The sequence below is a fragment of the Plecotus auritus genome, assembly GCF_963455305.1.
Source record: "Plecotus auritus genome assembly, chromosome: 3".
In the NCBI taxonomy this organism is placed as follows: Eukaryota; Metazoa; Chordata; class Mammalia; order Chiroptera; family Vespertilionidae; genus Plecotus; species Plecotus auritus.
The window spans coordinates 161,258,165-161,286,024 of NC_137772.1; the positions used below are offsets into that span (position 1 = coordinate 161,258,165).

General features: G+C 40.1%; 1 protein-coding gene across 14 annotated transcripts in view; it reads left to right on the top strand.

Annotated features, from left to right (window-relative positions):
* The window catches only part of GRIP1 (glutamate receptor interacting protein 1), a 708,576-nt gene that overhangs the window by 551,790 nt on the left and 128,926 nt on the right, over nucleotides 1–27,860 (top strand). For all 14 annotated transcript variants that reach the window (XM_080659312.1, XM_080659305.1, XM_080659309.1 and 11 more), the window contains 5 exons: nucleotides 6,679–6,814; nucleotides 8,953–9,098; nucleotides 17,556–17,639; nucleotides 23,603–23,678; nucleotides 26,254–26,399. In XM_080659312.1, coding sequence (XP_080515438.1) covers nucleotides 6,679–6,814; nucleotides 8,953–9,098; nucleotides 17,556–17,639; nucleotides 23,603–23,678; nucleotides 26,254–26,399 — 588 coding nt within the window. The remainder of the gene's footprint in view (nucleotides 1–6,678; nucleotides 6,815–8,952; nucleotides 9,099–17,555; nucleotides 17,640–23,602; nucleotides 23,679–26,253; nucleotides 26,400–27,860) is intronic.

The following is a 27,860-nucleotide window of genomic DNA, read 5'->3' on the forward strand; positions in this document are numbered from 1 at the left end:
AGAATTATATACCATGAGCAAATGGAGATTATTTAGAAATGCAAGATTGGTTTATATTAGAAAATTAATCAATGTAATCCACTACATTATCACACTAAAGAAGAAAAATCACATGATCAATCAATGCAAAAAAATGTTGACAAAATTCAAATTCATTCATGATAAAATAAAACATCTTTCAGAAAAATAGGAATAGAGGGGAACTTACTCAACTTGATAAAGAGTATCTACAAAATCCAACTGCTAACATAACACTGAATGATGACACATGGAATGCTTTTCCCCTAATGTCAGAGATGGACTTGCATTGGGCAGAATCCTTTTAAGAGCCTGTGTTGTTCCTCTGCCTTTAACATCGCCCCTCCCTGCATTTGCTGAGCTGAGGCTGTTTCAAGACAGCTCATGGCCACCTCCTCCAAGGAACTGTCCATAGCACATTGCTCCAGTCCCCCCCACCCCCTGTCTGATGAGGGATCCTCCCTGTTTGCAACATGATAGGCCTTCATGTATTGACTGCCATAGCCCTTATCACTCTTTGTTGTAATCGTCACTTTTTATCTGTCTCCCCACTTTCAGCAACTGTTTTTACAATTGTTCACTTCCTAATTCCTTGTTCATTTAGCCCCTGAATTTTAGGGAACTTCCAAAATTAGAAGTACCTCCCTTTTTCTGGTTTAAGCCTAATTATACTTTTTAAATAAGAAATGAGGTAAGAAATTTCAGACACTGAGAGTTTCACAGAACAAAATATGGTTATTATGCCATACCTTTAGTCCATGTAAAACAGTATTACAAAATACTAAAATGGTCTAATACGGGTTTTGAATGCACTGGGCCTATGATACTTCTCTGCTTTTCTTTCTGAATTATTATATATTTTTTTTTGTATGTCCAAATAGTTCCAGACTCTGACCAATGTTTGGGGGCAGACACAGAGATTTTGCCAGCCTTCCCACTCCAGGCCCTTGCTTCTGGGATATCTGGTTCTTTTTATAAATGCTATCGAGGGAACTACAATTGGTAGTTCAGTCATAACTCCATTACCTCATTCAGGTGGGCCTCCTGGGCAGGCTGTCTTCATTCTTTCACAGCAAGCTGCCGTGCGGTGGGAACACAATTCCTCACAGAATTTTTACAGTGATGCATGTTCCATTTTTGCACTAATATACTAGGTATACCAGTTAATAATGTGGATGTTGTAATAAAAAAAACACCATGATAATTTCAAGAGAAACAAATGTCCATCACTAGCTACACATTTTCCCATCTTTCAGGTAGTTTGTAGATACCGTCCCAATAGTACTTTTCTTGTTTTGAGGCAAACTATTCAGAGACCCAGTTTTTCACTTTGTATGTTTTGAAGCGCTGCTCAGAAAGTGCGTGTGCCATCGATTGGAACACGTGGTAATCTGAAGGAGCAAAGTCTGGTGAATACAGCGGGTGGGTTAATACTTCCGAGGCAAGATCTTTTAACGTGTCTTTAACTGATTTTGAAGTGTGTGATGGTGCGTTATCATGAAGCAAAATTACTTTGCCGTGTCTTCTGGAACATTCTGGTCATTTCACGATCAAAGCGTGGTTCAAATTGATTATTTGTTGTCAGCAGCGATCAGTATTAACAGTTTCACCTGATTTTAGAAGCTCATAATACACCACACCTTCCTGATCCCACCAAACACAGAGCATTGTCTTCTTTCCAAAGCAATTTGGCCTTGCAGTCCATGTTGATGGTTGACCTGAATCAACCCATGATTTTGTGCATTTGGGATTCTCAAAATAAATCCACTTTTCATGGCCAGTCACAATTTGATGCAAAAAAAAAGGACTTTCTTTTGTGCCATTGAAGCAAAATTTTACTGATGACTTTTCAGTTTTCCATTTGTCTTTTGTTCAGTTGATGTGGCACCCATTTTCCTTCCTTTAAAATCTTTCCCATTGCTTTTAAACGATCGGAAATTGTTTGCTGAGCAATGTTTAATCTTTCTGCAAGTTGTTGAGTTTGACACGCATCTTCATCCAATAATGCTTATAATTGTTGGTCTTCAAACTTTTTCGGTTGACCTGGACATTCTTTGTCTTTCACATCGAAATCATCACTTTTAAAGTGTTTAAACCAGCATTCACAAGTATCTTGAGATGGAGCATGTTCACCATAAGCTTCCTGAAGTATACGATAACTTTTTCTTCAAAATAAAGTAATGAATTAAAACTTCCCGCAAATGCTCTTTTTTGGCATGAAATTCGACATTTTTAAGCATAAAAATATCTATGGTGTTAACACCTTCAGCAAATTTGACATATGAAGTTTTGAAGCTTGCTGTCAATACAACAAAATAGCATACATATCAAATTGCATATATATCAATATGTGTAACTCCATCTATTGAAAAAAATCTGCATTATTAACTGGTACACCTTGTAAAGTATATATTGTGCACCCCCTCCCCAATCCTAGTAGCATTTTTATTGATATTGTGAACTTTATGGATTAACTTAGGGAGAATTGGCTGATTGGTGGTATTGGGTTATGCTATCCACTGGAATATTATTTTCTAGGTGGGAGGGTTTTTCTCTGTTTTGTACAGTGCTGTGTCGCCAAACCCTAGAACAGTGCCTGGCACATAGTAAGTGCTGAGTTTTCATTGAATGAAGGAATGGATGCCTTTCCATTTGTTCTGACCTTATAGCCCTCAGAAGTGTTTTAAATTTTTCCTTCACATTTTTCATTAAATCTTTTTCTTAGATATTTAACTTTTGGGCTATTATAAATGTTTTTTTCTTCAATGATAATTTCTAACAGGCTGTTGTTTGTTTATGTAAGGGTTATGGTTTTTTGCATATTAATTTTGTAACCATCTATGTGACTAAATTTTCTGTTTTGTTTCACTGTAGAGCTTGATTTAGTAAGCCTTGATATGTAAGTGAACTCATGCGAATGAATGCATCTGTCTTCATTTCTCTTTGCCATTAGATCATTATGCAAACATTAAACACCAAGAAAGACATGAAATGATTGATTAATCTAGTGGAGAGTGCAAGTTAGCTCACAGCAAACTCCAGAAGCATGTTCCTCCCTCTCCAGACTGCTTCTTTTCTCCTACCCCTTCAGACATTCCCATAAAACATGTAGTCAATCCTTCAGGGACTAGAGATACTTATTGGCAGTTAACATTCTAGTGATCCAGCGCATTTTCTTGCAGCAATATTCTATCTTTCCTCCTGAGTTTTGCCTAATTTAGATTCTGCCTTTGGTCTGTTCCACTTAGCTAATCCTGATCGATAAGTACAGACAGATTAGACAGAAGACAAAATTGTGGCACAAATGTCGCATTTGAAACAGCAAGCCTTCAGTTTACATTGTTGGCAGGACTATCTCCTCCATGCTCCCTTCCCCCACAACCCACACTGTGGCATGCTGGTTCCTGAACCATTTGCCTCTGTGATTAGGCTGTAAGCACCTCAGACTTTTTCCATCTTTCCGTTTCATTGTCTGACTCACGGTAGGCACTCAATAAATGCTTGAATCAATGAATGCACAAATTGCTCAATTAACTAGGGCATGAATATTTTCTATCTTTTATGGTATTAAAATTAGCCCTGGGGGAAAGATTTGAAATATTTTTAAACAAGAAGGTAGTTGACTCTGACTAATGTAAAAAGTAGCTCAGCCCTCAGTGGTTGGAGGGTCGGCCTGCAGACTGAAGGGTCCCAGATTCCATTCTGGTCAAGAGCAAGTACCTCAGTTTCGGGCTCTATCCCTGGCCCTGGTCAGGGTGTGGGAGGCCACCAATCAATGTGTCTCTCTCACATCGATGTTCCTCTCTCTGTCTCTCCCTCTCCCTTCCACCCTCTCTAAAAATCAATGCAAAAAGTATCATCAGGTGAGGATTAAAAAAAAAAGAAAAAAAAAAAGAGCCCAGATGGATTTGTATTGTAACAGAGCCCAAATTAAACTACAGAAATTGAGCTTTTCTAGATTTTCAGGGTTCAGCCAGAAGCCTTGGAAGGACCTGGGTTCCTTGTGAAGAAAACTGTGTTGTCCACACTGCAGGAGACTGCACCTTTGTGTGAGCATCTCATTCATGCAGGAAGCTCGTTCTTGAAAACCTGAATAGGAATAAAGTCTTGTGAATTGAAACTTACTTCTCTCTTGCCAGGTAGTACTATTTCATAGTTGCTTCTTTGTGCATTTCTGACTGACCTTTAAGATGGACCCTTAAAAAACTATGCTTCCAACTTTACAAGTTAAAATCTATAATCAAATGTTTACATTTACAGGGTTGTTCTACATGTTTAAAGAAAATGCAGAGAATTCTTTTGTTGGGCAAAATTGTTGAGCACATTACGTCCCTGTAGTGTTATGTAATTTAATTTATTATTAAATTAAATTATTTTAATTATTAACTTTATTTTTTTAAGTAGTTTATACCTGGCTTTCTGCCAGAAAGGATTTGGAGGGGGAGTTGTTTGTTTAGCTGATCTCTGCAAATATCAGTTGGTCCTATGTATGTTTTTATTGCTGTGTAGGGAGGTGTTTTACTGCGTTTTAAGGTGAAATGCACACAGTTGGTGGACTTTTGTTACAAGTGCTTCTGCTAAATGATTTAAAAGGCTCTGTGCTTTTTGTATACTTGACAAGAATTGTGATTCCTGAATTTCAGTCATTGTGTAATCTCACATACAATGTAGTTAATGAAGCTGACATCACTCATACCCATAAACTCTTCCTTGGCTTCTACTTTAACGGGCAGCAACAGCTCACGTATGCACTGTCATGAAACACCCATGAAAAAGAAGTGCACTGGGTGCCAAGGTCACAGGACCTGGCAATCTCAAAAGCCCTATCTGGAATGACATTCTGGGCGTCACAGAGGAAGTCAGTGACCTGTCCCTGCCCCCCACTCGCCTGCTTTCCCATGGCACTCTGTTTTTCTTAATACATGAGAGATTATTTCCTTCCCCAACATGATTTGACTTGTTTCACCTGTAGGTGGGATAGTATATCAGCAACAACAATTTAAAAACCTTTATGATAAACATTCATTTACATTTTTAAAACAATTACCTCTATTATATATAGTTAAGAAAGGGGCAGAGGTGTCTGTTCTTGCATTTTAAATAATACCTTTGATGTCCCAGAAGTTCATAACCCCTGAAATTCATAACCTGATCCAGAAGGATTTGGAAAACTGTCCACTTTCCCCATCCCTACCCAAAAATGTGTGTGCAGAGGGGGCATAACATCACAGAGAATTTTAAAGCAGTGTTTATCATAATTAGCCTCTGGACTCCTGCATGCTGACTCTACTCATTTTTATTTCAGAAAGGAAGGGTAGTCTTCAAGTTTTCTTATCTTCAGTTGTGGCTAAAATCAAAAGATTTGGATTCTCTCTTAGTGTAAAGACATTATCCCCACAGGATCTGTAAGATTTTACATCTTTATGTGTAGAGAATGAGGACTTTGCAGCAATTACCCAGGTTTCTGAGGGCAAACCTGCTTTACCATATTGTGACATACTCTGTAAGAAGTGATGAGTTGCTACATGAGGCCATTGTACTTTGTTTTCTGAATGACAGAAAGAAAGAAAAAAAAGTAAAGCTCGAACATGTAGAAAGCTCTCTTCTATTGCTTGAGTCATCTTCTTCGCTGAAATGTAACATGAACTTGGACTCTGGCTACACTGTATGCATCTGCATCATTATTTTAAAACTAGAGTCCCGGTGCATGAAATTTTTGCACTCGGGCGGGTCCCTCAGCCTGGCCTGTGCCCTCTCGCAGTCTGGGACCTCTTGGGGGAATGTCCGACTGCCATGGGCGGGGTGCGGGCCTAAGCTGTCAGTCGGACATTCTTAGTGCTGCTGCGCAGAGGTGGGAGAGGCTCCCGCCACCGCCGCTGTGCTCGCCAGCCATGAGCCTGGCTTCTGGCTGAGCAGCGCTCCCCTGTGGGAGCACACTGACCACCACGGGGCAGCTCCTGTGTTGAGTGTCTGCCCCCTGGTGGTCAGTGCATGTCATATTAACTGGTCGTTCCACTGTTCAGTCGATTTGCATATTAGCCTTTTATTATATAGGATGGTCTAGCTCAGCCGTGGGCAAACTACTGCCCGCGGGCTGGATCCGGCCCGTTCGGCTGTTCTATCCGGTCCGCGGAGCCGAAAGAGTGGAGGGTTCTCTTGCTCTCCCCTCCGCTCCTTTACTTTGAGTTTATATTAGTTCACACAAACACTCCATCCATGCTTTTGTTCTGGCCCTCCGGTCCAGTTTAAGAACCCATTGTGGCCCTCGAGTGAAAAAGTTTGCCCACCCCTGGTCTAGCCCCTTCTTTTACAGCTCTCATTTCCCTTTAGAGTTACAAGGAGAGAAACCAGAGAAAGCCACTTGAGAATGGCAGAAAACAAAGGGCAAAAAGTATCATTTGTACATAAGCCATGTGGGACTATTTATTGTGAACCTAGAGTGAACTGTCCCACTGGTACCCATTTTCATAACCTACAATGGAATATCTGCATGCAATCTTTATGAGGCACTCTGCAAATTGCAGTGAAAAGAGGCCACAGATCTTTGCACATAAAAGAAAACGTGTCAAGAGTTCCTGGGGAGGCGTCCGTTCCTCACACACAAAACACCTTGTGTTTCTAATCTCATTTCATAAGGCAAACGCTTTTCTTTTTCAACAGAGGAATTCAAGGGCTCCACCTTCGTCGAGCTGATGAAGAAGGAAGGCACCACCCTGGGACTGACAGTGTCGGGCGGAGTGGATAAGGACGGCAAGCCGAGAGTATCTAACCTGCGGCAAGGAGGAATTGCAGCCAGGTAACCTCATCTCGGGGAAGTGTGGACAAAGGGACATGGGGTGAAATTAACTCAAACACTAAAGCTCCTTCAGAGAAGGTCACTGATTAATAAATGACAGCTGCCGTGCACGGGGCAGAAGCGTGGTGGGGCGTGGTTCAGAGTGTGGCTTTTTGCCTGTGCCCAAGTCCCTGGGGAGGTCATCTCAGGAGCAGCCAGGCCCTCATGAGATTTTAATGTTAAAACCCCTGTATGGCTGCAGTCCCCAAACGTGCCACTGAACACAGGTGGGCTGTGGTGGGGATGAGACCCTTTGGTCATGTATGTGGGGAACAGATGATCCAGAGAGGGCACGGCCAGGCCTGACTCTGAGCTTCTGTGGAACAGTTTTGTGGGTCTGGCATCTTCTCCACTTTTCTACCTGTGGGATCTCCCTTCTCATCAGACACAGAGGTGATCTGCAAAAGGACAGCAGGCTTAGGCCAGCCGGTCTCATTTTGTGCTTGTTCCCGGTGAGCTGCAAATTGTGCGAGTTATTGCCAAAGGCAGCATGTCCTGGACTCCGGGCAGGAGTGGGCTTGCTTTGTAAACAAGATTCAAAAATCCGCCTCCGGGAGAGGGGATGGAATGGTCAGGTTTCGTTCAAAGTGAGGTTCATGTACCTTAAATCCTGGACACCACCAATGCTTTTGCCCACATAATCGCCAATTAGGTTTTAGAGTGCTTGCTTTATTAAGTGTCATTTGAAATAGTGATTACTCCAGATGGTGAACCTGTGTGTACAATTAATTTATAAGCTTAGTCCAATTGATTGCTCCATGATCCGAGGTACTATTTGTAAAACAGGCTGGTGTGGACACAAGCATCCTAATTTCCTTTCTTCAGGCTTTTAAGAGATGTCTTTCCTCACCCGCAGCCTCCTTTTTTGTAACAGTCATGGCCAGTCTGTGATGCTTGGGCTATGTATGTCTCCAGAGCTTCATGTGAAGCAAGTGAGAACGGGGCCGGGGTGGGGGGGGGGGGTTGCCATTGGCAGTTGTATTGATGCTGTAATTACTAGTAGTGCTGTGCCAGTTGTATTGAGTATTATCAGTCACCAAACATTCCCTGTTTAAGGCACTGACATTTTATAGATAGTAAACCAAACTAATATAGGATAAGGTCTCTGCCCTAAGGGTACTTATAATCTATTAGAGGAGATATGGAATAGAGACATGAAAAGTTCAATAATAATAACATTGAGCAGTAATAACATTGCGTACTAGTGAAAAGGACAACAGGAATTGTCACAGAGCAGTCAGCGCTTAAGCTGTCCAGTGAGTGTCAATAAACCCGAGGTAACCGTGGCAGCATGTTCAGCAGGCTGCAGCGGATTAGGGAGGCTCACTGAAAAAGGAGTTATTGGAGCTGAACTTATATAAAATCAATGAATTAGGTACTTCTATTTGGGGAGAAAATATTATTGAAGGTCCTAATTTTAAGTCCTATCATTCGTCTCGCTGTTTGCTCTTGGCTTACAAGTAGTTTGACTAAAAGCCCACAAGTAGCCGGGGTTCTATTGTGGTGGTGAAGAGAAACAAGAATGTTACCGAAACCTAGTATTTTTGTTATAATTTCTCCTTCGCCAATATTCTTGTTTATCACTCACGTTGTAAGCAATAAATAGCAAAACAAGCTGATGCTTTCCTTAGCAAATTCCCAGCGAAGATATTGAAAGCTGTGACGTGTCCAAAAGACAGGTGGCAAAAATGGGGAAGAATGTGAAGAAAGGAAAAATTCCGGTGTGTCCAGGATCTGTATAATCTACCCCCCAGAAAACCAACCCTTTATGGGCAGAGCAACTAAAAAAATATTCTCTGTATTTTGTTTCATGGTTCTCTCTAAAAATAGAAGAGGCACAGGGTTGGGGGAAAAATCAGAGACAGCCACAGATCCGGAGCAAGACTTCTAAAGGTTAACAGTCAGCATGAGTAAGGGGGGTCCATGGACTCTCTCATCCACCTGGCTGTATTCCCACTCCGAGGACCAGCCATAGCCCAGGAGGCCGGGACTGCTGCTCCGTGGGCCTTGTGTGATCATCAGGAAGGGATCGTGGACATGTAGTCAGACAGGCCTGTGGAGAGGATGGGTCCACTGAGGTGACATCCCCTGTTTTGCAGAAGTGACCAGCTGGATGTGGGTGACTACATCAAAGCCGTGAATGGGATCAACCTGGCCAAGTTCCGCCATGACGAGATCATCAGTTTGCTGAAGAACGTCGGGGAGAGAGTGGTTCTTGAAGTCGAGTATGAGCTGCCGCCAGTCTGTAAGTAATTGTCACCCAAGGCCGAACGGCCGTACCACGTTTTTGCCTAAAAGATTGTTTCTTATTTTGTTCCTTTTTGCCATCATTGTCTCATTACTGGAATGGCAGAATATAGTTTCTTGATATATAAAAATTATTTGAGCCCTAGTCGGTTTGGCTCAGTGGTTAGAGTGTCGGCCTGGGGACTGATGGGTCCCAGGTTCAATTCCGGTCAAGGGAACATCTCTCGGTTGCAGGCTCCCAGCCCTGGTCAGGGGGCATGCGGGAGGCAACCAATTGATGTGTCTCTCTCACATCAGTGTTTCTCTCTGTTTCTCCTTCTCCTTTCCACTATCTCTAAAAATCAATGGGAAAATAAGCCTCAGGTGAGGATGAAAAATAATAATAATGATAGTAATTATTTGAATTGATAAGTTTATAACCTGCTCAGGAAGAATTGAAAAGAGTGTAGATATCAGTGAAATTATATAGAACCCGCTTTCTATTAAGGTGATCTGTGAACATTGTATATGCCAGTTAAGCTATTTTAATAAACAGTAAACATCTTTGTAAGTTCTGTGCATTAAGTTCCAGCCAGGCTTTGTACTTAGTGTCGATGTTTAGGAAAAACATGTGTAATGTGTTTTATATTGATTCTTTATTGTTATGTTAATTTCTGAAGCATGAAAATTGATTTAGAACACATTATTGTCAAGTAATAATAATAATAATAATAATAATGTAACAAGAGCAGCCAACACATTTTGAGAACTTATAAATGTCTGACATTATATGGTACCTGACTTGCACTGATACATTTATTTCTCTTCACAAGGACAGTCAGCATAGCAGAGCTGAGCTCCAGTGTCAGTAGTCACGTTAGAAATCCAGCTCCAATTTTTACTACCTATATGCCTTTGAGAAAGTTACTTAAGCTTTCTGGGTCTCAGTTTTCACATCTGGAAAATGGGCATGTTAGTTACTACTCATAGATCTGTTATGAGGATTAAATGAGTAAGTATTTGTAATGCACTTAGAACAATAAACATTTTTGGTAAATAATCAATACACAAATTAATCAACACTCAAGATAGGCATTATTCTCATTATTATTCTCATTCTACAGAGGCTTAAGTTAATATCTTTTCCAAATTAGTAAGCAGCAAAGTCAGTATCTGAACTCAGGCTCCCTGACTCCAAAGCCCATATGCTTCTTCAGTGTGAGGTATACCTTATGCCATGTGTTACTGCTGCCCTACCTTTAAGCTATGCTAGTCTACAACCACCTCTCCTACTATTAAGCTATTAACATGGATGCTAGCCTGAGAAAATTCTTTGCTTTTCTGTCCTGGTGAGAACTTAGACTGAATATTAATACTCAGTTAAAATGTATTTGTTCAGCAATAATTTATTGAGTATTTATTAAGTTCTAGCCACCACTATGTACATTGGTGGAGTTTACATTCTAATGGGGAGACAGACAACAAAATAAAACCACAATAAATAAGTTAACTATATAGCATGAATGCCGTGGGAAAAAGAAAGAGCAAGGAGAGGGGTCGGAGTGCTGGCATGGGATTGCGATTTAAACAGGATAGTTAGGAACAGCTTCGCTGGGAAAGTGACATTAGTCAGTGACTGAAGGAGCTGAGAAAGTTGGCTGTGTGGATTTCAGCGGGAAGAGAATTGCAGAAAGATGAAACAGCCCGTGCTGAGATCTAACAGCAGGAATATATCTGGAGTTGTTCTAGAAACATTAGGAAGGGCTGTGTGGCTATAGCAGAGTGAGCACGAAGAGAAGTAGGAGAGAGGTCAGAAATGTAAAGGATGAGGTGCTTTTATAGACCATTGGACAGACCTTAAATTTTGCTCGAATGATATAGGGGCCGAGGAGTGACATGACCCGGTTTATATTTTCGAAGGCTCCCTCTGGCTGCTGTGTGAGAATAGACTGCCATGGCAAAGGTAGAAGCTAAGACATGGGTTGGGGGGCTATTACAGTGATCCAGGAGAAACACCATCACATTCCTTTTTTAAATGTTTTTTATTGATTTTTAGAGATAAAGGAAGGGAGAGGGTTAAGAGAAACATCGATATGAGAGTAAAACATCAATCGGCTGCCTCCTGCATGCACTCAACAGGGGACAGAACTCACAACCTGGGCCTGTGCCCTGACCGGGAATTGAACCAGTCACCTTTTGGTGCACAGTCTTACACTCAACCAGCTGAGCCACATCGGCCACATTGGCCAGGGCCCATCACATTCTTGATCTATTATGAAGGCAGAGCCAACAGGATCTTCTGACAGATTTGATGTGGGCTGCACAGAAATAGAGGAGTCAAGGACCATACCAGACATTGAGTCTGAGCAACCAGAGGATGGAGTTGCTGTGAATGGGGTGGCTAAGAAGGTGGGCAGAGTTGCTTTTTGAGGGAAAAATCAGAAGTTCATTGCTTAAAATGCTGCAGTTGAGGTGCCTGTTTGACATGCAATGAAGAAATGTCAAGAGCTGGAGGTCTGGCTTGGAGTTTGGGAGAAAGATCTGGACTGGAAATGTAAATTTAAGGTTAATGAGAATATAGGTGGTGTTTGAAGCTTTGGGAACAGATGACAGCACTCGGGGAGTGAGTATACATAACCAATCATCAGTTCTTGTACTTAATATAAAGTCTTACACCAAAAATTCAACAGTGATTTTTATAACAAAATCAGTAGAAGTCTGTGTTCAAAACCCTTGCCAACATTTTTCATTTTCAGCAAGGGTAGGCAATAAAATCCAGTGTAGAGAGCTTGGACTGTGTCACTACTTAAGTGTCAGTTTTGCCCCTTTGTGACTTTGGACATGCTATTTAAACTGTCTGAGCCTTGGGTTTCTTATCTACAAAATGGCTATAATAGATGTAAAATTTTTCGAAGAATTCAAGGCTATAATCTCGTAAAGTATTTAGATCATTACCAGGTATTCAATAAGTCATAGTACATTAGTGATTATTACCATTTTTATTATTATTATACTGAAAGTACTATGTTTTCTTGAACTTTAAAAGAGTCTGTTTGCTTTGAAATTGCTACTTCAAACCAATGCCAAAGAGTTAAGAGAGGTCAGATATCTAGAGCTAATGCGCTTTGATTTAACATTTTTACTCCACTGGGGATATGAAAATCAATAAAACTCTATCTCTTCCTAAAAGGAACTCTTAGGATAGCTTTCCAGGGCTAGGGACAGTAGAGGAGATTTGCCAAGTTTATAGGTGGTCCAGAGCCGGGCATTTCTGGAAAGATCTGAAGGAGGTTATGCAGGTCCAGTGGGAAGAGGAACTTTCTAGACAGAGCATAATGCAAGGAGGTCAGAACACAGCCCAGTGCACGGTTTGAACTACACACAGATTGGAGTTACTGGAGCCCACAGAGAAAAACAGAGAGGCCTGGAGGGCTGAGAGGACTGAGGCCAGCAACAGAAACAGGAATGAAACAATGGGGGCCGTGTGAGTGGATCTTGGATGGCATCTAGTAGGCAATGAAGAGCCTTTGAAGTCATATAAAGCCAAGGAACGGCATCACCAGATCTGAGTTTTTAGACTTATCATTTTAAAAACCCAAATGGCGAATATATCAGAAGCTATAAGCCAAAGGCTGTTACAGTTTTCCAAAAGAGAGGCAATATCCTGAATAAATACAGCATCTGTAGAGTTAAAGGAGAGAGGGTAGGTATCAGACATATCGGGGTTAAAACCTATCATGACTTGGTGATTATACCAGCTTTTCCTTCTGCATGCAATAAATCTGGTGGGAAATGGGGAAAATTATTTTTAAACACAAAAGTGTGAATTTTAGAGTAGATAGATAGGAGAGGTCTATTCTCCAAGGATTATCTCTGTCATTTTCTATTATGTTTGGATAAATTAATAAGATCTTCGTGTTCAGCGAGGTTGAAGGAATTAATACGCCCGTTCAGGCAGCCCAAGCAGGAGCAAGCCCCCAGCAGTGAGGCCCTGGGGAGGGCTGGCTACTGAAGACAGGTCGCCTGAGGCCTAGACTGCTAACTCCTTCAATAATCACAGCAATCTGAGCCTCAGCCAACCCCCGGAGTCTGGAAAAAAGTGGAAGGGTGTGTGTGTGTTGTGTGCGTGTGATCTGATAGATGAAAGATGGAACTTTGATCTTGGGAAAACCACTTACCTTTTTTAAGATTCCGTTTCTTTCTTTTTAATTTCTCTATCTTCTCTGGAGGATATGTTTTTATTGATTTTTAGAGACAGAGGAAGAGAGAGAGAGGTGAGAGAGAAATGTCGATCATTGATTGGCTCTCTCCCTTACATGCCTAGACTGGGAATTGAACCTGCAACCTAAGTATGTGCCCTGACCAGGAACTGAACCTGAAACCTCTTGGTGTACGGGATGATGCTCTAATGTACTGAGCCACCTGGCCAGGGCAAGATTCAGTGTCTTTATGAAAATGAAATGGCCCATCTACATGAGCTCTAAAGTTCTTTTTGACTTTAAAATTATGTCATGGTTTGAGACTGTATTTAGAAAGAAAATTCCAAACAGTATCAGGTATTTATGTATTAAAGTCTAGAGCAGTGCCTTCAAATTTTTTGATCATATAACCCCTAAAGAATTTTGAAATATTATATAACCCTCATCCATCTTTTTAGTTAACACCTAAAATTCTTTATCCATAAAGCTTAAATGCTTCAAAAAGATTTAATTTTTGGCATGATTTTCTTTATATGTCTTAAGTGCAGTTTTTATTGAAACTTGGAGCTACATATTTTATGGAATATGTCTTATTTTACGGAAAATACAGCAGAGGGTTGGCAAAGGCAATCCTCACTATTAAACCATCAGCTAAATCAGACTAGCTTTCTATCAGGAGTTCTTCATTAATTCAAATAAATGTGTTGAAGCATGTCTCTGTGACAGCCTCCTTACTTCTCAATTCTTATTCTAAGAGAGATAGATGATGGTGGTGGTGGTGGTGGTGGTAGTGGTGGTGGGCAGGAGCAGTCTCAGATCTCTTCCGCCTGGATCATTCTGGGATTCTGTCTGAAGGAGCAGCAGCTCCCAGGGAAAGCTCTTCCTGTGGCAATGGCAGCAGGAAAACACTTCCAATTACTGCTCACACTTTCAACATCCCATTGGCTAAAGCAAGTCACACAGGCAAGCCTAACATAATGAGGTGGGAAAGAACACAACTGCGAGTCCCCTGTTCAGGTAGGAGTTGAGGAGTCAGGGAACTAGTATATAATTTAGAAAAATCTAATTTACCATAGTAAGTTAATATGAATACACATGTAATACATATAGAAACAAAGGACAACAGTACAACTAAAATACCAAGGAGAAGTATTTCTTCACTGTGAAATCGGTTTCTACCTAGCCCTTCTATGTACCAGATATGATTCTTTGGGGAAACCATTTAATTGGGTATTTATGTCCACATACACACATCTAAAGTATTGAGTACAATTCACATGGCAATATAAAATATCTTGGTTCTGAATATAAAAATGTAGTCACCCAGAACCAATCATACAAATAAAAATTATAAAGACCAGCCTGGCCAGTGTTGCTCAGTGGTTGAGCATCGACCTATGAACCATCGACCTTTGCCTGGGTTTCAAGCTCAATCTGTAGTAGGGGGCATGCAGGAGGCAGCTGATCAATGATGCTCTCTCGTCATTGATGTTTCTCTTTCCTTCTCTGTTCCTCTCTCTGAAATCAATAAAAAAAAATTATAAAGACCAAATCTATTTCATTAAGTGTATTAAAATGTAGTCAACATTCACATTTACCTCTGTAAATAGTGAGCATCAATAGTGTAGATAACCTAAAGCTGTAGATAATCCTAAAAGTCTTTATATTAACGTTAGATCTGATTGTAAGATTTGGTGATCAGCTAGATTTAGCTCAAGCAAAATTAAAATTACAGTGCTTTGCCTTCCATAGCAGACACCCAGCCAACAAGGACAGGTGGCCCAGAATTAGATTTAGTTGTATATAATTGAAAGTTGATTTAATGATTAAGTGAAATAATATTTGTAAACTACTTTGCAGGATTCCTGGCACACGGTAGAAGCTCATGAATTATTTCTCCCTGTATCTTTTCCTTTTCTCCCTTACCAATAGAACAAAATGCTCATGTGCTTAATCAGTTTCTTAAAAGTGGGTCATAGAAATAAGAAAACATTTGGTTTGAACTCAAATTTTTTATTTAATTAAATCTGTATTTCAATGGTTTTGGCTAGTTGTAGGTACTGACCTAGCTGATTAGAATAAAATGAAATTCCCCTGAAAGCAAGAATATGACATTTAATTAAATAAGCAATTCACAAAAACATTTGGTCAGCTGTAGGTTTATGTTTTTCAGCAGATCCAAGTTCTTATTGTACTTTATGTCCCAGCTAGATGTGTGCAGTTTTGTGAATTTAGGTGAGTGCTTTACATAATCATGTCCGTTCCTTTGAGGATTCAGAATTTCTAATAAAATAATTGTAATTAATAATTAAAACTAACACCTATTTCTGTAATGGCAAGAAGTATTATTTTTTAATGCCTTAAATCATGTCTATATATTTCTTGTTGATAGTTTTATACAATACTAGAGGCCCAGTGCATGAAATCCATGCATGGGGGTGGGGTATGTGTCCCTCAGCCCAGCCTGCACCCTCTCCAATCTGGGACCCCTCGAGGGATGTCCGACTGCCCTCTCACAATCCAGGACTGCTGGCTCCCAACCGCTCGCCTGCCTGACTGCCTGAGTGCCTCTAACCACTTCTGCCTGCCAGCCTGATCACTCCATAACCACTTCCCTGCCAGCCTGATCGACGCCTATCTGCTCCACTGCAGGCCCAATTGCCCCTAATTGCCCTCCCCTGCCAGCCTGTTGACCCCTAACTGCCCTCCCCTGCAGGCCTGGTCCCCCACAACTGCCATCCCCTGCAGGCCTGGTTGCCCCCAACTGCCCTCCCCTGCAGGCCTGGTCCCCCCTAACTGCCCTCCCCTTCAGGCCTGGTCCCCCCTAACTGCCCTCCCCTTCAGGCCTGGTCCCCCCTAACTGCCCTCCCCTGCTGGCCTGGTTGCACCCAACTGCCCTCCCCTGCAGGCCTGGTCACCCCTAACTGCCCTCCCCTGCCGGCCTGGTCCCCCCCAACTGCCCTCCTCTGCCAGCCTGGTTACCCCTAACTGCCCTCCCCTGCAGGCCTGATTGCCCCCATCTGCCCTCCCTTACAGGCCTGGCCCCTTCCAACTGCCCTCCCCTGCAGGCCTGATCCCTTCCAACTGCCCTCCCCTGCTGGCCTGATCACCCACAACTGCCCTCTCCTGCTGGCCATCTTGTGGCAGCCATCTTGTGTCCACATGGGGGTGGCCATCTTTGGCTACATGGGGCAGCCATCTTGTGTGTTGTAGTGATACTCAATTTGCATATTACCCTTTTATTAGATAGGATAGCCTTCAAGATCTAGTAACAATGTAAAAATGTCATTGATCATGAAAATAACATTAGATAATTAGATATCATTGTAAAAATTTAATACAAGGATCTAAGACCATCTATACTTCCAAATTCTATACTTTGCAAACTTTTCTGTCTCCATGAGTAAAACCATTTTTATATCCATAATGATGAAATGTTAGTTTGTGGATTTTTTTTGTTTTTAACTCACCAATAGCGTACTATATAACAGAATTATTCACCAGTTTTTTTAAAACAGTCTTAGAGAATAGTGTATAGACCACACCTTCATACAATTTATAACTTCATACTGTCTGTAATATAATTAGAGATTGCAACTTGAAAATGTAATTTCATTTTGTGAAATGAGAGCAATAAACAGACAAACATGATATCAGATAAAGTTAAGGTGATCTTTATTTTATTAGTCAGTAGTAATATTTTGAATGTACTTAGGATTTCTTTTGCCCTCCAAGTTTCATTTGTGTTGCTGATGTTTTTGTTTCATTGCTTTGCATCATGTCAAAAAATCTATTTGTATCAACCTAATCTTTTAATAGCAGTTTGAGAATATTACTTTTTCTTCCTTTGCTAGCTGCAAAAATAAATACATTACTTGTGTCATTAGTTTTACAAAAATTATATTGTTTTTGCTTTTCACAAAGGAAAAATGATTCTATTTATCATATGAAGAGTGTCTCTCTTGTTCTATAGTTTTAACAATGTGAATATTACCCTCTACCTAGAAATTGGCTACACAAGGGAAAAAGAAATGCCTGTGATTTTGATTTCACTTGAATCTATATGAGTCATGTGTGCAGGTGACTCTTTTATGGTATTTGTATGTTATTCCAGTTATTTTTTCTAACATTTATTTGAAAACAAATTACTGCTGTTTTATTACTCAAAGCAATAATTATTTGCAATAGGAATATGCAATATTATATGCCACATCAAATAATATAGAAATGTTATTATGACATAAACTTATGCTTGCCTGTCTCTTTTCTACATTCAGCTGTCCAAGGATCGAGTGTTATTTTCCGAACAGTGGAGGTCACATTACATAAAGAAGGCAATACCTTTGGTTTTGTAATACGAGGTAAGTGATGGTTTAATAGACTGTCAGATATTCTTGGAGAATTTGTCAGTGAAATATTGGGAGTGAACTAGAAAGTCATCCTCAAAAACACTGATCTTTCCAGCACATAAAGTCGCCTTTTAATATTTGCACCCTTTCTTTCTTTCTTTTTTATTGAATTAATTGGAGTCACACTGGTTAACAAAATTATACAGGTTTCAGTGGCACAATTCCATAACACATCATCTATAAACTGTATTATATGTTCACCACCCCAAGTCAAGTCTCCTTCCATCACCAGTTATCCCCCGATGGCTCTCCTCTCCCTCCCCCAAGCCCTCTTGCCCAAGCAATTACCACACTGTTGTCTATGTCCATAAGCTCTTTCTCTTCTTTTTTTTCTTCTTTTTTGCTCAACCTCCCCAACCCTCCACCACCCCCTGACAGGGAGTGGGAATCAAAGTGAAATCCAAATGACCTAGCTTTATTTTCAGCCTGTTAACACAGAGCCAAGAAGTCAAGTCTGTAAACCTTATCTGTTCACAGTCATCCTTCTTATTTGCCGCTTTTCAATACACCTTTTATCTTCCCTTTATGCTTTTCTATATCACTGAGTCAAAACTGTAGATGGTTGCCAGAGGGGAGAGGATAGGGGGATGAGCAAAAAAGAAGTGGAATAAGAAGAACAAATTTCCAGTTATAAAATAAATCAGTCACAGGAATGTAACGTAAAGCACAGGGAATATAGTCAATAATATTGTTATAACTTTGCATGGTGTCAGATCATTATTTCACTTAATCATGTGATAAATTTGTTAAGTATATAGATGTTGAATAATTGTGTTGTACAGTTAATGTACAATATTATCTATACTAATAAAAGGGTAATATGCTAATTAGACCGGGAGACCTACCGGGAGACCTTCCAGACATCCTTCTGGACAAAGCCATGGTGACGGGGCCAAAGCAAAGGCAGTTAGGGGTGATCAAGCCAGGAGAGGAGGGCAGTTGGGGGTGATCAGGCCGGTGGGGGGGCAGTTGGGGGCAAGAAGGCTGGTGGGGGAGGCAGTTGGGGGCAAGCAGGCCAGCAGGCAGTTGAGCGATTAGGAGCCAGCAGTCCCGGATTGCGAGAGGGATCCCAGATTGGAGAGGGTGCAGGCCAGGCTGAGGGACACCCCCCACCCCGCCATGCATGAATTTCATGCACCAGGCCTCTAGTAGTAATATAATATTGTACATTAACTATATTCTAATTTAAATTTTTTAAAGATAAAGAACAAAACTTTTAAAAAGTCATTGTTGTCATAAATCCCAGAGTTCATAATCTAAATAAAGATGATTGTTTCCCTTGGGAAAAAAATGTTGATATGATGAGTATGGCTTGATTTGATTTAATACACTAGGATTAAGCAATTTTTATTCTCCTGAAATACATTTTGTTATAGCTTTCTAAAGATGAATTGATAATCTAATCCCTTGGGCACCTTTGTACATCAGCTCAACTCATCTTATTATGAGATGAGATGACATTAATGATAACGATTTTGAGTGATTCCAACTTGTCTATAAAACCCTTAATTCTGAGCTGTAATTTTGGATTTTAATATCCTATTTTTCTCATTAGCAGCTTTATTTCTTAAAGCCTTCACAGACATTAATAACTCATAAATCCTAGTGTGAAAGTGAGAGAACTATATAGGCATCAGGAATCTTTAAAGATTTTACATTTCTTGATTTATTTTTATCTATTATATGTTGTATTTCATCAGAGTCAAAATTCTACCCAATTTATTAAAACATTAATTAAAAGTAACTAAGTATCTTAATAAATTTTCAAACATCTAGGAAAAAATGAGATGTGTTCAGTCCTATAGACTTACCTTAAATGACTGAGTATTAGATTTAAGCATTAGATTTCATTCTGTGTTAGTCATGTAGCAAATCAATCAATCAAATATTTATTAAAGATTCGTCAACATGTCAGCATAGGGCCAAGTACTCTAGAGTCATAAGACAGGACCCCTATCTACAGTCAATTACAGCTCAGTGAATTTTAGACATAAGTTGATAAAGTGCCCAAGTGAGTGGTAAAGAAAATGGGCAACAAGGAGCTCACTGCGTGATTGAGACCAGTAGTGATTGCATTTTTCTGACCGGGTCCTATTTTTAGATGAAACAAGAAGATCAATTTACCCTCATCTTTTACCTTAACCATTTCCAAATTTCTGTGTAAAAGAACTAGGTGAATGTAATGAAAAGTCAGTTCACAAGTAATTTTAGCACAAGGTGCTGTATACAGATCTGTTTCTGCAATATAGGTATGAAAGGAGGCACTTGATCACATGCCTACACGCCTAATTATTGGAAAGCTTCTGTGAAAGTACTGCTGGTTCAAATATTTATCACTAGTTGCCGTATGGTTAATCAATAACCAATCAAATTGCTAATGAAAAAGCTAAACCAACAGTAATTTAGCATCAAGAACTGGAAAAAAAAAAGTAATTGAAATCCACAGCCACCTCAAAACAACTGATGATATAATGTTAACAAACTCTCCTTCACACAATTTGCAGGAATTTTGAACATCTGTCTGTGTGTGCATGCCTCGTAAGAGTCTTTTTGTATGAGGCTGGAATACTACCTGGTACGTTGCAGGCACTTAATAAATGAAGGAATAAATATTGAATGTTGCCTAGATTTATGTAGACATCAGATTTCTTAGTATTATACTAATTTTTAAAATTTATTTATTGTTGACAGTATTACAGATGTCTCCCATTTCCTTCCCTTTGTACCCCTCCACCCAGCCCCCTGTCCCACCCTAGGCCTCTACACTACTATCTGTGTCCATGGGCTATGCATATTTGCATATATGTTCTTTGGTTAATCTCTTCCCATCCTCTCCTCCCCCTCCACTCTGAGAGATATCAGTCTATTCAATGCATCCATGCCTCTGGACCTATTTTGTTCGTCAGTTTATTTTGTTCACATATAAGTGAGATCATGTGATATTTGTCTTTCTCTTAATGAACGCATTTTAGTTTATGGGTGACAAATTTTTGTAGGCTTTAATAACTCCCTTACAACATTGGTTAAACATAAAAGTTTGTTTAACTTTTTTGCCTAATTTTTCAATGAAGGACAAATAAACAACTTATATCAGTTTGAGATCTGTCTGGAAGGTCCTCCATGCTGAAAAAGGGGCCACCATCCACCCTTTAGGAATCATTGGTTAGTCACAAAAAGAATTGCAGAGTGAGAAAGTGGGTAAATGTCATCATAGCAGATAATAGTTTACAGTTGCATAACTATTGAGCTAAACTTAAATCAATGGAGACGACCAGGACATTCAGAAAGGAGGGGAAGATTTTACAGACGGAGCATATTCATTTAGTTCAGGAGAATTCTTTCTTAACCAATTAAAATGAGTCTTAGAACAATAAAACCGGCTTTGAGCTACTGAATGGAATTACATTTCTAATGGTATGTCACAGGTTCTAAAACCTTGACTCACCAAACAATAGAACCTTTCATCCATAGAATGAAAAATGATGTTCTGGCCTACATCTTGGAGAATTAAATTTCAGTTAATTCCGTTACCACCAAGCTACAGGAGTTGGTTTGGGCTGATAGGAATATCACTCTGTCATAAGTTACTTTTCACTTTAGACAAGGAAACTTTTTCTAGTCATTCTCAACTATAAAATTGTAGGTAGATGTACTCATCTAACAAATGGAGTCTGGTATTCATATTTGGTTTGCACTGTGGCCCTGCCTGGCATTGATACTTTTACAAAAATATCCCAGGTGGGGGATGCTAGTGTGCAGCCAGGGTTAAGAGTACCACTGGTCTCCGAGTGGTTTCTGTTTTGCTTGGCATCACCAAACTTGTGGAACCTAAGCCAGTGCCTAAATTTGGTTCATCATTTCAAGTTCTGATAAGATGTCAGATATCATGAAATTTAGAGCTATCTCTCTCATACTTTAGCATGCATTCACTGGCATATATTTGAATTTAGACCTCCAAATCAAAATTATGGAAAGGTTTCTTGCTGTCTTCAGTCCCAATCCTTTTCTAAGTCAATGCTGCTTCTGGGGAAAGCAAACCTATCTTTTAATGATCACCTTGCAAATGAGAAGTTACATAATAGTATTTTTCTCTTAGGCTAGGTTCTTTAAAAAAAAAATCTTCGTTGCTGAAAGTATTACAATGTCCCCTTTTTGCCCATTGATCCCTTCTAGCCTGCCCTTGCCCCAGGCCTTTGCCACACTGTTGTCTGTGTCCATGGGTTATGCATATATGCATACAAGTTCATAGATTGATCTCTTCCCACCCACCCACCCCCACCTTTCCTCTGAGATTCAACAGTCTATTCCATGCTTCTATGTCTCTGGATCTATTTTGTTCATCAATTTACTTTCTTTAAGTTGACCTCCCTACCTGTGCCAAGCTTGGGAAATGTTAGTCTGTTCTACCAGGAAGGCATTAAGGAATGACTACTTGGCAGTAACATTCATATTAATCACATAATGGCAAGCTAGAGACCACCCAGATGGGCAGCCAGGGTGGTGATGGATGAGGAAGTCAGGTCAGATGAAGGACAGTTAAGAAACTAGAAATGTTCGGCCTTAAGAAGATGAGACTTAGCAGGTGTATAATCATTGATTTCAACTTTCAGAAAACACTTGTTGTAGAAGAGAGTATACTTTTAAAATATATATATTTTTTATTGATTTCAGAGAGGAAGGGGGAGAGAGAGAGAGAGAGAGAGAAACATCAATAATAAGAATCATTGATTGGCTGCCTCCTGCACGCCCCTACAGGGGATCGAGCCTGCAACCCGGTCATGTGACCTGATCGAGACTGGAACTGTGAACTGGTTCATAGGTCAACGTTCAACCACTGAGCCACACTGGCTGGGTGAGGGTATACATTTCTCTTTTACTGCTGTAGATAACAGAACAGAGATGCAAGGATGAAAGTTGAAGGAAGCTAGATGAAAGAAGAATGTTAAGAAGAACCTTCTGGTGTCTGTCCATATGTGGAATGGGCTGCCTCCAATCTAGTGATCAGAACAGGGGTAGGTCTCAAGTGGATGCTGGGGGAGCACAGATTAAACAAGTTGTACAAAGAGGTCCTAGATAAAAGGAGGGTTTTCAGTAAATTACCTTCTATCTCAAAGCTTCTATATTTCCAAAAATTATTGATGAGAAATATTTTATACAAAGTTAAAATTCCCATTTAGCCTTGCGATTGGCTTGACATGGTCTGCCAAATCTACCCCTGGAATTTTGAACATGCCAATTTCATGGAGGCCACTTCAGCCCCTTGAATTTTTTTTCTTTCTTTTTTAAATACTTGGATGCTTTTCTTTTACTTTAGGTTTTTCTTCCTGTATGTCAGGTTGTAGACCTGCTCACCTGCATCACAGCCCAGGTTCATTAGCACCAGGTATCCCCACTGGCACTTTGTTTATAACTGGCAGCGGTTCTCATCGGCTAGGACTTGATAATGCACTGAGGCTCTTGTCACACTAGTATACTGGTCGGCAAACCGCGGCTCACAAGCCACATGCAGCTCTTTGGCCCCTTGAGTGTGGCTCTTCCACAAAATACCACGGCCTGGGCGAGTCTATTTTGAAGAAGTGGCGTTAGAAGAAGTTTAAGTTTAAAAAATTTGGCTCTCAAAAGAAATTTCAATCGTTGTACTGTTGATATTTGGCTCTGTTGACTAATGAATTTGCTGACCACTGCACTAGCAGGTCAATATTTTATGTCACCTGTAATTACAGTCGTATATTTATTGAGAGGTGAAGAAATGATAACTTCTAAAACACTCGATGTAAAATGAATAAGATTTTTGAGGCCACTATATGCCAGAAGAAAAAATTTGCATTTTCCTCTACACATCAACAAAAGTTCTCAGCTGGCATTTTGTAAGTGAAGGTTTTTGTGAAAGGAGCTGTATTTCTTTTCATTGCCAGGGGGAGCACATGATGACAGAAATAAATCCCGTCCCGTTGTGATAACATGTGTTCGTCCTGGAGGGCCTGCTGACAGGTAAGCTCCATCTTTCTGTGTTACTATCCAAACAGATTAATAAAGCTTAGGGACTTTGGCAGAGACGTTGATGGGTTATAAATTTCATAGCATAAGATAGATAGTAACTGAATATATGAGAATGTGAAAAGTGAATTAGCTTAGGCTGCGGAATCAAAAGAAAGGCTTGACTCTAGATGCCACACTTACTGCCCTGTCTTTGGCAAGTGACTCAACAGTTCTGAGCTCAGTTTCCTCCTTTGTGAAAGGGAGATAACAGCTGTCTTTCAAGGTTTTCCATTTTATCAAGACTGTTGCTGTGGGTGCATTGCAGGGGACTGGCCCTGCTGTGGCTCTGGGATAAAAGGCAGCTGGCCCCTTGAAGGCAGGCACTTGAGGGGCATCAGCTCCAATTGCTAATCTCCTGACCTGGAAAGACAGGTGGTGGTGGTCCGAGTCTCACTATTAGCAACATCCTTATCATTATTATTAGTCCCTTTGATGATGGTGATGTATGTCAGAGGGAAGTAATTTTTAATAAAATGGAAGTATTGTTGGTCTCCAGTGCTTTCTTTTCCTGGTTAATTTGAGTACCTGAAGGATAGCTCCTTTAGCTTTCGTCTCATAAATCTTGGGGGGATCCCAAGTAAAATCACAACTTAGATATCTCAGGAGATACTTATCTTTGTATTCATTTCCACAGCAAAAGTAGAGCCCATAATGGTGGGGGAACACAACTCCTGCCATTACATATTGTGGAAAGGAAGGTGGGAGAAAAATGCACTGGTGACCCCTGACCCCACTATGTTTCAGACCAGGAAAATTGTTTAAAACCTTTCCTTAAGCAATAGCAATGGTGATAGTAATCAGTACTCCTCACTGAGCACTTACCATGTGCCAGAAACTGTGCAAAGTGCTTGGCAGACATTACCTTATTTTATCCTCACAACCACCTATGAAATGAAGTATTTGTATCTACAGTTACAGATGACAAAACTGAGGCCCATCATGGTTACTGACTTCCCAGCTAGGACATCAAAGAGCTAGTGTAGGTTTATTTTCCTTCCAAGCTCATACTGTGAGCTCATATATTTTTTTAAAAATTAATATTTAATATAAAATAAGAGGATATAAAGGCACTGGTTTTTCACTTGTGCTAAAATATATATGCATTTCCAGAGAATACAAAGTCAAATTTTCCAGGGAAATGTTGCCTTTTTCCTGTGGGGAAGCATGAGACTTGGTTGGAAAGTTTGTAAGGAGGACATTCTGAGAAAAACGAAGTGTGTGGAAGGCCACCTGCCCTGTTTATCAGAATTCTGACTTAAGGGAGACTTAGGGGAGTGTCGAAGGCAGCGCCCCTAATTATTCCTTGACCTTTCCAAACAAGTCTGTGCATGTGCAGACCCCTGGGAGTTTACTGGAATCCTTATACTTAATCCCTGGATGCCCTTGCCTAGAGGACAATGTAAACACATGTGTCCTCTCAAGATTACCCACCCTACTGATTGTATCTAAAGATAAAAACTGCAATAAAAGCCTAATGAGACAGGCAATCGGGGCTGTCTAGTTATGTTAGCCAGACAGTCCCTTAGCCTTCCCTTTCACAGCAAATGTTGTGTCTGAGTAATCCATTCATCCATCGCTCAGGGTCTACTGGTCAGCCCCGGCATTTTCCCTTCTCATGCTTTTTCATTTCTTACTTACTATCATTTAGAGTTGGAGTCAACAGAAACATCAGAAGCAGGCTAGTTTGTGAGCAACAAATTACCAAATTAATGTAGGACTAAAGGAAATCTAAGAATTTAAGATAAACATTTAAAGTCAAAACAGTTAGAGCGTTATATAGCTGAGAGATAGTTAAGAGGTCATTTTTATTCTTCCCAAATCCTAGACTCATGGACCCCTCCCCCCGACCCCTATTCGGTTTTCTTATCGCAATGACCACCCCTGAGGCAGGATGGTTAAGATCTGGAAGCTGTGCCCTAGTGTTGTCACTAGGTCCTGAGGGATCTCTCCCAGTGCCCTGAGTGTCTGTGGTCTCAGCAGGGAGAATGGTATTTGCCTGACTTTTCCCATGAATGTGAAACTGAATCAATTTAATGATCACCAAATGGCCTTATAAATCAGTAGGAAATTTTATAGACTAGGGAAATTTTTCACCAGCATTCCTGTCCTGCTTGGGTTCACTGGTAATAAATTGAATGGAACTAGCAGGCTTTTCTGCTCACCTGGCTTTGGGAAAATAGGTGGATGCTATTTCCTGGACTCTAATAAATCATCTTCAGACATGTGGGCAAAAATCCAGAAGAGAAAAATGTGCCTTCATTACTCTTGTACCCTAAGAGTTAACTGCAGGTGACTTAGTTACTTGCTAATGTGTAGTTATTCTCCTATTACTGATTTTCATATTGCAGCAATTTTCTGTTCGGGGCTACCTCTTTACTCTCTTACTGTCACACTTGAGGCTTAAAAGGAAATGCAAATGGGGTGGATGGTAGAGCATGTATGAAAGAACCATGTTGGCTAAGTGACTATTAATGCTAAGCCCCGTCATGCTAAATTGCTAGAGATTGTTCCTCTGTTCTCCCTTCAGAGAGGGCACAATTAAACCTGGCGATAGGCTGCTCAGTGTGGATGGAATTCGACTTCTGGGAACCACGCATGCTGAAGCCATGAGTATTCTCAAACAGTGTGGACAAGAAGCAACGCTGCTGATAGAATATGACGTCTCAGTAATGGGTACGTGCTAGTCCTTGAGTTGTGATCCCGAAGCTGTAGTACACGTCATCATCCATCCCTGATAAACTACTTTGTAATGAGAATGATCTTCTATGTCCTTCTGGAGCAGACAGAATTTCATCAATACCATAGCATAACTCTGTTTGGGTTCAGGAGGCGGTGAGTGGTTCCTTTCAGCAATTTAGAGTTCTTGTGTCAATAGACTCCATAAGAAGGTCTCATTCTGTCAGCGTGTTTCACCTAGCAATCAGCATTTATATGGGGATTACCCTTTGGCAGGAAAGTATTTTTGCCTTCCAAAGCACAGAAATAGCATTGTTAACTTAGGGGACATTTTTTTTTTCTTTTACTACAGAGTAAAAATTCCCAGTAGGGGATTCCTTTCTTTTATTTAACTTCACAATATGAAGCCAGATAATCAGAATTAATGGAAATTACCATTTCATCATCAGACTTAGGGACAAAGAAAGGAAATGGACAGGTAATGTCATTGATTAAAATCAAAAGTTGAATGCCCTATTCTTTCTTTCAATAGTGATTCCAATAGGAAGAAACTTTCTTTCTACCCTCATAACTATAATAAAACTGGGAAGATAGTCTCATGTGGCTTTTAAATGTTAAGAGAGGGCCAAAGATTTGTGTCATGTTGACTAAGGCAGAAAACGTATGAGAAAGTCCATTGAAACCCTGAAATTGAAGCTTAAATCATATTGTAAATACTTCTTACAATTATCAGACTTGATAATGTGACCTGACTTTACCCATAAGTTTAATGCTGGTGCAATGTAGCACAGAAAAAGAAACGTATTCTATAACTGCAAACTCCTCTATTTCCCACTCTGTGTGATTCATGTAAAATAGTGTTGCTTAAAAGTATTCTTAATTTGCTTCCTAGCATGAAATGTCTTAGAAAGGTATGAGGTTCCCTAAAGGGCTTAAAGTGTGAGGCCTAAGAAGTTCTTAGCAGGATAAATAGGATGATGTGCCCTAATTATGAAGGAACTTTTCTCTTCATTCATTCTTCCTTTATCTTGTCTTCCCTTCCTCTTTCTCTTTTTCTTTTGTTATATGCTTTTTAAATTAGATTTTTAGTTAGATGATTTGGATTCTGTTTTCACTTTTCTGATTTCTAGCTATAATTTAGACCATGTTACTTATTTCCCCATGCCTTAGTTACCTCATTTGTCAAATAGGGACTAGTAATGCCTATTTTAAAAGGTATTTGTGAAAACAAAAATAAATTATACTAGTAAATATATTTTAAATGTTGATACAATACATTGTTAACATTAAAAATTGAAGCAGATGTTTGGCATATTTAACTCATTCATTCAGTCTAAAAGTATTTATTGAGCTTAGTGGGAAGAACCAGGAATACAGAATAAAAAACCTGGTCCCTGTCATTGTGAAGCTCACAATTGATGGGGGAACAGATACTTTACCAAACAAGCAATCATAAAA